The sequence below is a fragment of the Sturnira hondurensis genome, unplaced genomic scaffold, assembly GCF_014824575.4.
Source record: "Sturnira hondurensis isolate 20B ecotype Veracruz unplaced genomic scaffold, ASM1482457v3 Scaffold0005791, whole genome shotgun sequence".
Lineage (NCBI taxonomy): Eukaryota > Metazoa > Chordata > Mammalia > Chiroptera > Phyllostomidae > Sturnira > Sturnira hondurensis.
Window position 1 is genome coordinate 818,951 of NW_028078422.1, and position 11,383 is coordinate 830,333.

Genomic DNA, 11,383 nt, shown 5'->3' on the forward strand with positions numbered 1-11,383 from the left:
TTGGGGAAGGAAGTTATAACTATTTTACTCATTGAAAACTAGAAGTTTAAGTGACTTCCCCAAAGTCACACAGTGGTTCAGTGAGCAGAAATCGAAATTCCAAGATCTCTCTGTCGTCAGAGCTTACATTTCTAACCACCGCAACCACATCGCCTACTTACGATTCCTGACATACTTCCACATGTCAGGTGAGGCGGTAATTGTGTTGCGTATGTTTTGCCTATTCCACGAAAGGTATAAATACACATCCTGTATCTCTCCCTCACGGAGGTCAAACTCACCATCATCCTGCAACTGAATGCACAGGTGGCTGCCTGTTGCTGTGAAAGCCAATACTCGAGAGGCAGGCGCTGATATAGAGGAAGGTGGCTTATTTTCAAATGCCAGCCACCTGGAAGGTGGGCAAGTCTGGTCTCAAAGCCCATCTCTTCCTCTAAGTAGAGGCAGGGGTTTCAGGGAGGATGGAGAGGAAAACAGAACAAAGAGATCAAGCGAAGGAGTTGAAAAGTTCTCTACGAGCAAACGAGCACAGTCCATTCCCATGAGGCAAGGGATGGTCCCCGTGTGCATCATTCCCGCTTCTCATTATCCTGGTTTCATGTCATCCTGGCTCCCGGGATGAAGGTCAGCAAATCTCCCAGAGCTGGGATGCGTGAAGGTTGAAATCGATATCTTTTGAATTTGTTCCTAGGAATCTTGTACAAACATGCTGTTCGCCTACAAGCTACATATTAGTCAGGATTAGTACTTAGAGGAACAATGTCAAAAGAATCGTGGGTGGGTTATGACTTGCCCCCGTTACGATTTTCCACTGTGACAAATCCCCACTGTCAATTTTTCTTTCATTCCTATGGAAGTTAGAAGGTTTTGGTGAAAATGTTTCCGAAAACTAGGATTCAGTTTCGTTCATAGGTGAAAATAAAATTTTATGGCCATGTCACTGAATTAGGGTTTATTATTCATAACCGTGTATTATGGATTTTACTGAAACACAATTTTTCTCCTAAAATCATCCCCAGTTTAATTAGAGCCCAGTGAAGACCAATTCATTTACTGTATTAAGTCCAGTCTCAATTTGGCCTATTTGTATAAACACAACAGGAATAGCAATAATCGTGTAGGTTTTCTTAAATCTTTTTTTGCTGGAATGTTACAAGCAATTTTCAGATTGAATTTTACTGAACTCCGCAGGGCAGAGAAGCTAAGCCACACAGTTGCCATAAGCCTTTGACTGCAAAACCTTGAGGTTTTGGTAAATTCCTCAAGTTCTCCAGGTCCCCAAAATGTCTTGTTCTTCCTTGCCATCTCTCAAAAAAGCAACTTTTGTTTCTTACCTGGAAAGACTGCCATGGACCATATGAATAAAGCAAGGTACCAGGCCATTTTTCCAAGAGGCCTTTGTTGGGTTCAAAGTCAATCTTTTTTTTTTAAGATTTTATTTATTTATCTTTAGAGGGGAAGGGAAGGAGAGAAGGAGAGAAGTATCAATGTATGGTTGCCTCTCATGAGTCCCCTGCTGGGAACTGGCCTGCAACCCAGGCATGTGCCCTGACTGGGAATCGAACCGCGATCATGTGGTTTGCAGGCCCATGCTCAATCCACTGAGCTATGCCAGCCAGGGTCAAAGTCGGCCTTTATTTCTTGAAGGTTTTTTCACATCCAGAGTCTAAGCATATCTCTCTGAGATATGACATGCCAGTAAGTCTTGGTTAATAAAACCACAATTGCAAACTGGAAGAAATCAGATTCCTACTGAGTTCATGCAAATAAACGTATTGCCATGAAAATAACAATACTCATTAAGAATTTTTAAATTCTGGAGGGATCAAGTAGAAAGAAAAATATAAGTGTATCAATATGGTTAGAATTTACCAAATTGCTCTAAGAAATCAAACAAGTTTTTCTAATTAGCAGTATTTTGAACAAAGTCACAAAACAATAATTACCCTCAGTTCATTCAGTCCTACGGTAAATTCCTGTTTATATCTATTATCTGCCAGCATCTCTGTGAACTGAGTTATTCCCCCCAGCCTCACAAATCCCCATCTATTCCAAAGGTCTGAGCTAAAAATTCATTCTCATAAATTCATATTTTAGAATAAATCAGATAATGTAACACTTTTGCAGATTCACTAAAGTAAACTAATGAGAGTCTCTAACTGACCTCAAAAATATTTTAAATGACATGGTTATAGGGCTGATTACAATTGACAAAGAAACTTGCTTTTCTGTAATAAATTTTACGATAACACTTAAAATTACAAATGAAAGTATATCAGACTAAGAAACCTACTAATTTGTTCTCCACTGTCTAATTATCCCTGGGTTTCTACTGGGAAATAACCATTGGTTTTGGAAAATCAAAGAGAGCTATTGGTTTTTTCACTCGTCATTAAAATGATCGGTTGGCTTTACACCTCTCTACGCGCCTTTCTTTTTCTTCCTCAATTCTTCCTTTTCCATTCCCATTTCAGTTCTCGAGAATTCCTCTCCAGTGATTTTTCTTCCTGCATGTCTCTTTCCTTTATCCTTTCTCACCTTTTTTTGGACTCCCTCAATTCCTTCTCTTTTTGCTTTCTTCCTCTGCACATTCCTTCTTCAGCTTGCGTGGACCCTCTTCAACTCACATGAACCCTCTTCGACTTATGCAAACACTCTTTGACTTACACAGACCCTTTACGACGTACACAATCCTTCTGCAACTTTTCTAGTCCCTCTTAGTTTGCCCTTTGAACTCATCTAGAAATAATTTTAGCAAAACCTGTTCCAGTGATTAGGTGGCATGGAACTGTAACTGAGAACTTGGACACCCGGACTCCCCAAATCCCTCAGAAATCAGACGTGCTCAGGAGGGGAGAGCCGAGAGCCAGAGACTCACAGAACGTCAAAAGAGGTATTTGGGGGTAAATAGGACTGGTTGATGGTCCATGGGGTCAGCACCAAAGAGGACAGACCCTCAGTCAGACCCAACAGTCAGACCCTAGACTCTTCCGAACCAACCCTAGAAATTCAAATGCACATGAAACGCACACACCCCACTGCACAAACAGTATCTTTTTCTCACTGTTTATTTGCACCACTTGTACAAAATGTAAAAACAGAAACATTTTATTGGGTACGAGTTTGAACATTCATACAGATCAATGCAAAAATGGTGGATGGGTGGTAATAAACTAATAAAAGTGAGCAATGCATAAATAAAATCTAAGATGCTGGGGCAGGTTGCAGGTGGGCCTCCGGTCAGGCACACAGGTCTCCACTGGTGATACCTTTCGGGTCACGGGTGAGGAGGCGGAAGAGGTTGAATGTCACAGAGGCTTCAAGGCAGCCAGGGGACTCTGGTAAGAAACATGGGACAGGACAGTGGCTGGCCATCATCTGGGCTCCCAGTTATCCCCCAAACTGGTCATTCCACAGTCACTCACCTTTCCCTGGGCCTCCTGGTGGCAGTGCAGCCACTGGCAGAGATGGACTGGGGGCCTGGGGCCAGCTGGGGCCTGAGCTGGGACCTGTGGGCAGAGGAGGGTGGTGTGTGAGGTAGAACCTGGGAGAAAGAAGGACCCAGGGGATAAGAGGGAGTCAGAGCCAATAAACATAGCCTGGGAACCCAGAGCACTCACACAGGCCTGAAGCTTGGTGTGGATTGGATGTGGCACAGAATTGAAGGGGCTTCCTGGCAACGACCCAGGGGTCCAGGCTGTCCCCCAGGGTTCAGTTAGTGATAGTCCCCAGGAACTTCAGTGTCAGGGGTAGCTCAGCCTCCAAGGCCACGGAGCGCTCCCACACGTGAGGAGGGGACACAGAGACAGATGAGAGCTATCTTCGACAGAGAACAGGTGAGGGGGACTAAGGAAAGAACAGTTAAAGGTAAAACATCAGGGAACAGGTGAAAGAACTCAGAGAATGCGGGCATGTGAGGGAAAGACATGCATGTCAGGGGGACTGTGTAAGAGGGCAAGGAGATGGGGAGAAGTGAGACCACGTGAAGGGGACACTAAGGAGCCAGAGGAGCAGGGCTGGGGAGGACAGAGCTGGACCTCACTCTCCCAACTCACCTGCAGCTGCCTCAGGTCCCGGGTCCTGGGGAGTGGGCGGGAGCTGCAGCTCTAGTTCTTCAGCAGGAGTGACTCCAAGGGCAGCGTCAGTGCACAGCTGGAGGGCTGAGGTTAGACCCCTGCAGTGGGATGCGAGGGTGACTATAACATAAGGAGGAAGTTAACTTCCAAAAGCAGGATGGAGGTGTCGCCACTGCAAAGAACAGGAGTCAGCCCAATGCAGCACCCAACCCAATCCCAGGAACCTGTGACTGTCCCATGTGATGTGGCAAGGGGACTTTGCAGATGTAACCAACCCTTATAGATGCCAAAATAGAAACATTGTCCTGGTTTAGCCCAGAGGCCCTCCTCTAAACCATGAGTCCTAAAAAGCAGCAGGCTTTCTCCACCTGGAAGTAGAAGAGAAAGTGGGCAGAAGGGGAAGGTAGAGGGATTCCCGGCACGAGAAGACGCTGACACACTGCCACCAGCCTTGAGATGTGGGGTCCAGCAGCAAGGACCAGAAAGAGGCTGGCAGAGCTGAGAAGGAGCCCTGCACCCAGCAGGAAACGGGGACCTCAGGGTGACGACAGCCAGGGACAGAATCCTGCCAACAGTTTGCCTCAGCTGGAGGTGCACTGTCTCCAGGCCTCGGTGTAAGAACCCCACTGGCCAGGCGTGGATTCCAGCCCTGAGGGGCCCAGGTTAGAGACACAGGCAGAGCCCACCCGGAGCTCTGACCCGGGAGCTGTGAGATGATAAACTTGGGCTGTTTCAGAGGCGGTGTTGGGGTGCCTTGTTCCAGCAGCAAGAGAAAACTAGTCCTCACACAGATGCAGTTTCACAGCACAGGAGGCATGTCTTTCTTATCATTTATTGAAAAAATTATTAGAAAAAGTAGAAAAATAAATATTTTATCGAGTCTGAGTTTGAGAATTCACACACACAAGTACATAAATAGTGGGTGGCTGGGAATAACTTAAGAACAGTGTCACGTGCACAAATAAACTCTCCTGATGGGGCAGCCTGAGGGTGGGCCTCGGGGTCAGGCACACAGGTCTCCACTGGCGACACATTTCAGGTCATGGCTGAGGAGGCGGAACAGGTTGAATGTGACAGAAGCTTCAAGGCAGCCAGGGGACTCCTGTGAGGAAGACAGGATGGGTCAGTGACTATCCACGATCTGAGACCCAGTTGTCCCCAGACATGGGTCACGCCCTGGTCACTCACCTTCTTTGAAGCCTCCTGGAGGCGGTGCAGCCAGTGGTGGAGGTAGCCTCGGGGTCTGGGGCCTGCTGTGTCCTGGGCTGAGACCTGTGGGCAGAGGAGGGTGGTATGTGAGGCAGGGCCTGGACAGAAGGAGACCTACAGGGTAGGGGTGGAGTCAGAGCCCACAGACATGGCCTAGGGGCCCAGAGCACTCACACAGGCCTGAAGCTTGGTGTGGATGTAGTGTAGCGTGTCAAGGGGCTGGTCTAGTATGTCCCCCAGGGTGGAGTTAGCCATGGTCTCCAGGACCTTCAGTGTCAGGTCCAGCTCAGCCTCCAAGGCCACTGGGCGCTCCCACACCTGAGGAGGGGAGAGACAGGTGAGAGCTGGATATGAGGGAGAAACAGGTGAGGAGGACTGAGGAAGGAACAGTAAAGGGACAAGGTCGGGACAGGTGAGAGGACACAGCCAATGTGGGCTGATGAGAACAGGTCAGTGGGACAGGGTGGGAGGTCAATATGGGGACAAGTGAGAAGAAGAGGTGAAGAAGCCAGGAAGGAGCCAGGTGAGGGCAGGGCTGGACCTCACTCTGCCAACTCACCTGCAGCTGCCTCAGGTCCCGGGTCCTGGGCAGTGGGTGGGAGCTGCAGCTCCAGTTCTTCAGCAGGAGTGACTCCTCCTGGAGAGCAAGGGCAGGGTGAGTGCACAGCTGGAGGGAGGGCTGAGGGTAGACCCCTGCAGTGGGATTGGAGGGAGACTAACGACATAAGGAGGGGGGCTAACTTCCAAAAGCAGGGTGGAGGCATCTCCACTGCAGAAGAACAGGAGTCAGTCCAATGCAGCAACAGCAGGACTCAGCCCACTGTGCCAAAGTGCAGGGCAGCCCAGGGAGGGGAGGGCACAGGTCCACCCTGAGCCCAGGGACCATGGTAACCCACAGAGGGAGGGTGGAGATTGGCCCACAGCAGGTGGGGCAGTGGGGAGACTCACCAAGGCGTCCTTGGCCCTCCTGAAAGCCTTCATGTCTTGTGGGGACAGAGACTTGAACTGGCCCATGGGGCAGCCCCTTGCACCTGGGAGGGTACTGAGGGGCGTGGGGACAGGAACTGCTCCTGTCCTGGTCAGCACCGTGGTCATCAGCATCAGCACCAGGATGCCACCCACAGGCAAGTCTGTGTTACAGAAGGAGAGACACATGAGGGCACAGACAGTGTCAGGGGCTGAGGATGGAGGCTGTGGGGAGGCGGGCGTCATGGGCAATGATGTGTGGGCTCACCCAGCTGCATCCTCATCTCTGTCTCTGGTCTCTGTCAGCAGAGGGGAATCCAAATGTACACTGAGAGGCTGTCACCAGAGTCTCTCACTCAGCCTTGTTTTGTGTCTGTGACCTCAGTCTCCTCTGCTGGGTCTCAGTCTGTTGCTCTGTCTGCGTCTCTGATCCTCCAGCTCTGCTCCAATGCAACAGCTGCCTGAGCTCCATGGTACAGCTTTTAGCCTGGAGAGATGGGCAATCCCAGCTGATGTAGGAAAAGTGAAAACACACTGGCCACTAGGGGAGGCCCCAGGCTGGGGAAGCCCATGCAGGGCGGGTCCTTGAGCCAGGTGAGCAGCTGGAGGGAAAGAGAAACTGACCAAGATTCAGGGTCACATACAGGAGGTGAGGTCCTCAGATGGGTCTCAGTGTAGGGGCAGCCTCAGCCCCACAAAGGGAGCTCAGGGTGCCCTGAGGCGAAGGGACAAAGGGACTTGTCTTTTGGCAGGAAAGCGCAGTGCAGGGAGAGGCAGGAAAAGGTACCTTTAAGGGTGGTGATAGAAAGAACCTGGAAATTCCAAGAGAGAGGTTACTCCTGGGAGGGGAGAGAGAGAGGGAGAGAAGGCTGCTGGTGGGTGGGAGGGAGTCAGAACAGAGTTCAGAAAGGAGACCAGCTCTTCCCTCCCTTCCACACTCGGTCCTGAGAGAGAAGGAACGGGGAGAAGGGGAGCCTCACTAACATGTTACATGTCCAGGCCCCGGGGACACAGGAATGGGAGGCTCTGCTAGGGAATTGGGGTGTGGCCAAGGACTTCAGGGAACCAGCTCAGTTTGTGACAAACACCTTCCTTCATTCACCAAGTATTATTCAGCCCCTGCTTTGCATCAGGCATGGTTCCAGGTGCCAGGCAGGCATTGGAGGGGAAAAAACCTAGAAAACAACTCTTTGAGGAACTTTTACTAGAGAGGAGGGATTGAGAGAACAGGGGATGGGCTAAGCCCATGGTGCACAATCCATCAGGGACGGGAAATGAAAGAACTGAAGCCCAGTGACAGCCGAGGGTAGGAGGGGGCTGCACTGAGCGAGGTGGCCTGAGAAATCACATGTGAGCAAAGCCTTCAAGAGGCGAGGGAAAGACGTATGTAGAAGGAAAACAGAAACAGCCTTGCTTTGTCAGGTATTTATGACTCATGTCATCGCAAAGCCAGTGCCACCTGCAGTATTGAAGTCACCAAGGGCACAATGGACTCTCCCTACATTTTAAATATGGAGTCACGCTGGCAGGAGAAGAGAGGCTTAGTGTTGTGACCTGTTCTATACTCACAGTTTCTTGAAATAATTTTTTTTTTAAATAATACTGAGTCGATGTGGGGACTCAGAAAAGAAGCAAGTGATGGAGGCAAGATTCTAAGCAACCTTCTTCTGACAGCCAAGGAGTAACCCTGTGCTGTCCAGCTTCTGTGCAGCTAGACCTCGTGGATTTAGAAGCAATGCGTTTGTAGCACAGAGGCGTCAGGTGCTTTTTGATGATTAACTCCCACCCCTAACCCATTTTCCATTTACTCAAAACTCCAGGGAGAGAGTAGACAGACCCTCAGTTGAGAGAATCAAGCTCTGATAGACAAGAGTGTTTCAAAGCCAAGGACAGGGCCGTGCCCCAGTCACCTTCCAGGGCACTGGTCATTTCCTGTCCATCACAGCGGCCTTAAACCCCATAGGAAACATTGCATCAACAGTGAGTTCTGAAAAAGAAAAAATATGTCAAAATTCCTAAACTTCATACTTGTGTTTTTAGAATGAAGTTCAAGAAGGTGGTTTAAAAGTATGGGATTCGAACCTGGCTGTGACCTTCACAGCTGGGTGACCTTGGCAAAGAGACCTGCAGTTAGCAACTGTGATGACCAGCCCACTGACTTGGACACACAAAAAGTGCAATCGCCTGTGTATTTTTATGTGTGTGGTTACCTAATAGAGACCATTAGTGACGACCACCCTATGGCCTCAGCTGGAAGCTTTAGAAACACTACTCCCATGTACATTACTCATTTGCAAGAAAAGGATAAGAATGACATCGTGTCGATGAGGAAACTGAGGCTCAGAGAGAAGTAAATACCCAGTAACACCATGACTAAGAGGATGGCTCAGCATTGAAACTGGTCACTTGATTTCCCTGGTTTAGCATTTTGAACTGAAAAGTGCCCCCAAATGATCGCAGGAGATCAACCAACGTAAATGAAAGTGTATTTAATAATGGACAATAGAGAAGACAGAATAGACCCCAGAAGACAGAATAGAGAATTACAGAGGGATTTCACAAACACAAGAGTCACGTGAGTAACAGAATCCCAAATACTGCAATCAGCTGAGGACTGTGGGCCCTTCCACTGCCAGGTCCCTTAGGGGATGAAGCCTCCCCAGTGGGGAGATCAGAGTCGCAGATTCACAGAATCTCAAAGCAGATGCTGAAGGCTGAGTTCAGGGCAACGGGACCTGCCCTGGGAGACGGCGTTCTGGGCTTCTGTGACCAGAGAAGTAGAGACCGGTCCGTGGTGCGTGCAGTCAGCGTACTGTGTAGACCCAGGACTCAAGTCTCTTGGTGCCAGAGGAGGCCCCTGGAAGATCTTAGGAGAACGCATCAGGTGGAAATGTCTTTGCTGTCGGGGGAGACGTGTGTCTGCTCCTCCTCGCGCACCCGGCTCAAACGACGGAGGCTGGCAGGCGGAGACCGAGTCCCCTGAGCTTCCCTGCGTCCGGGTGGAGGCTCCGGGAAAGGGCGCCCCAGCCACGATCGCGACCATCACCTTCCCCATGGAGGCTTCTCGGGGTCAGAGACAAGGCCCCGAGTGCGCCACCAGCTTCAGGTCCCACGTGAGCAGGCGCAGGAGGTTGAAGATGACCCGGGCTTGGTGGCATCGAGGCGAGTCCTGGAAGCCAGGAAGGAGGCAAAGCGAGGCTGAGGCAGGAATTTCCTCCAGAAAAACTCTCCTCCATCCATTCCCAAACCGTCCTCTGTTCCGGACAGAGTCCCTGCTCACGCAGCCCCGCCCCTGATGCCCACCCGCTTAACCGTCAGCTCCACTCACAGCTCTCCGAGTTTTGTGGCGCCTCCTGGGTGACTGGAGGGACTTCCTCGAGGAACCTGGCCGCACCAGCTCCAGCTGAGGTGGGGACAGCAGGTAAACGAAAGACTCGAAGGACCGAGTCCCCCACCGACTTCATCTACGAGCCCCCCAGCCCGGTCTCGGATCTGGGGGTCCCACCTGGGGCAGGAGAGCGCAGAGCAAGCTGGTGGGGGTGGAGGCGCACGGCGCGGGGACACTCACACAGGCCACCACGTCCCTCCGTGCGGCCGCCAGCAGCTCCAGGGTCGGCACGACGCCAGGAAACAACTCGGGGCTGGGGAGGCTGCTCAGCACGGCCTGGGCGTCCGAGAGGTCCCGGGCCACGAGGCCGAGTCGCGAGCAGGTCTGCGAGGACACCACCGAGTTGGTGGCGGCCTTGCCCCCGGCTCCCGGCTCCTGCTGAGCCTCATCCCCAACCCCGACCAACACCGAGGTCTCACCAAGGGCCGAGGGGGGTCCCTCCTTGGGCGGAAGGAGCAGTTGCGTGGCCTCCAGCCCAGTGTCTCTTCCTCCTGGGGTGGGGGATGGGGACAAGGGAGGGGTGAGGGGGCCTCTTCGCCAGGCCCCTTAAGCGCTGGGGTGTCGGAGATTCCTGGACGTGGACTGGGACTGGCAGATAGGGTCCTGGGTGTTGTGCGCTGAACTACGGAGCTCTCACGCGCCTAACCCCAGACCGAAACGCATCCCCTGGGGAGCCCGGCACCCCCGCGTGAGCCTAACCGGCCCACAAGAGGCGCCCATTTGTGACTGGCATGAAGGTACTTTCTGCGCTGAAGATGCCCGCAGCCCGCAAGGTCTCGTGGTCAGAATTCTGGACCCTGAGATCCGAGATGCTCCTGCGGGACGCTAGGGTCTCTCAGGGCAGGGACCCCATCCCCGACCCGGGCAGGCCCAGCATCCCCTGGGACTGGGGGTCTTCGCATCACTCACATAGTGGTCCCTCAGGGCCTTGATCGCCACCACCGCCCTGGGGGCCAGCCAGCGGTAGTGCGACAGTTGGCAGCGCTGGGGTTCAGCCTCGCCCCCGTCCACCACCACACTCAGGGTCACCAAGACCCACGGCCCCATGAACACCGCGGCTGCGGCACTTGGTCTCATTTCTGCTCCTGTAGAAAGTGAGGGACATCGGGGAGGAGGAGAGGAAGGCCCCGAGTCCAGCCCCTGCCTCTGGTTAGACTGGCAGAGGGACCGACCTCAGATCGCTGGCGCTGAGCACCCATGGAGGGGAGATGCACTGGACCCTGAGACCCCTGCTGCCCTGAGCCTCTGTCCCCTCACTCCTCACCTGCAACGTGCCCTCCGTGCCTCGTGCGAGGGCGGAGTCTGCCTTGTACTGTCCACTGTGAGGCGTCCGGAGTGGTGTCCACCTTGTCCAACAGGGCCTGCTCCCTCCATGACGGCTTTTATGAACCGCAGCTGGGCTTCCCCCATCAGGTTAAGTTTTCGAACATCAGCGCTGGCAACTGGCCCAGTGGGATGCTGGCCCGGGCCGGGACTTTACCCACGGGTCCCTGGGTGCCAACCATGGCGCTGCCCCAAGTCTCTAGCCTTAGGCAACTGTTTGTTTCTGTTTTCTGAACGTGTGTTTGTCTTTTCTGCTTGTGTTGGTCTTTCCTTTGCCTTCTAGGAGTGAACAGAAAACACAGCATTTCCTTCTCTTGGAAGCTACAGACTTGGCAGAGGTGCCCAGACAAGAGTTTGCTTGGGGAGTTCATGCTGGCCGTTTCCAGTGCCCTCTCTTTTATTGCATTTGTCTCTTCCTGTC

The 11,383-nt window shown here is 52.2% G+C and overlaps 2 protein-coding genes across 2 annotated transcripts; both read right to left on the reverse strand.

Moving 5' to 3' along the window:
* Nucleotides 1-5,079: 5,079 nt before the first annotated feature.
* LOC118988122 (interferon lambda-3-like) lies at nt 5,080-9,306 on the reverse strand. Its single transcript, XM_037047535.1, has 6 exons — nt 9,189-9,306; nt 6,234-6,415; nt 5,845-5,922; nt 5,460-5,603; nt 5,265-5,348; nt 5,080-5,178 (listed from the first exon to the last, which is right to left on the reverse strand). The coding sequence occupies exons 1-6, from the start codon at nt 9,304-9,306 to the stop codon at nt 5,080-5,082; spliced, it is 705 nt and encodes a 234-aa protein (XP_036903430.1).
* Nucleotides 9,307-9,321: 15 nt separating this feature from the next.
* LOC118988120 (interferon lambda-4-like) lies at nt 9,322-10,716 on the reverse strand. The gene is made up of 5 exons (XM_037047532.1): nt 10,549-10,716; nt 10,059-10,130; nt 9,820-9,963; nt 9,580-9,654; nt 9,322-9,420 (listed from the first exon to the last, which is right to left on the reverse strand). The coding sequence occupies exons 1-5, from the start codon at nt 10,714-10,716 to the stop codon at nt 9,322-9,324; spliced, it is 558 nt and encodes a 185-aa protein (XP_036903427.1).
* Between the last annotated feature and the right edge of the window lie 667 nt (nt 10,717-11,383).

Excerpts from the sequence above, each read along its gene's own strand:
- LOC118988120 (XM_037047532.1), bottom strand. The coding sequence starts at position 10,716 with ATGAGACCAAGTGCCGCAGCCGCGGTGTTCATGGGGCCGTGGGTCTTG. Across the intron at positions 10,131-10,548 it reads AGGCCCTGAGGGACCACTAT|GAGGAAGAGACACTGGGCTG; the intron begins GTGAGTGATGCG and ends CCCCCACCCCAG. Across the intron at positions 9,421-9,579 it reads GCCACAAAACTCGGAGAGCT|GACTCGCCTCGATGCCACCA; the intron begins GTGAGTGGAGCT and ends CCTGGCTTCCAG.
- LOC118988122 (XM_037047535.1), bottom strand. The coding sequence starts at position 9,306 with ATGGGGAAGGTGATGGTCGCGATCGTGGCTGGGGCGCCCTTTCCCGGA. Across the intron at positions 6,416-9,188 it reads GCCTCCGTCGTTTGAGCCGG|ACTTGCCTGTGGGTGGCATC; the intron begins GTGCGCGAGGAG and ends TCTGTAACACAG. Across the intron at positions 5,349-5,459 it reads ACACCAAGCTTCAGGCCTGT|GTCTCAGCCCAGGACACAGC; the intron begins GTGAGTGCTCTG and ends CTCTGCCCACAG.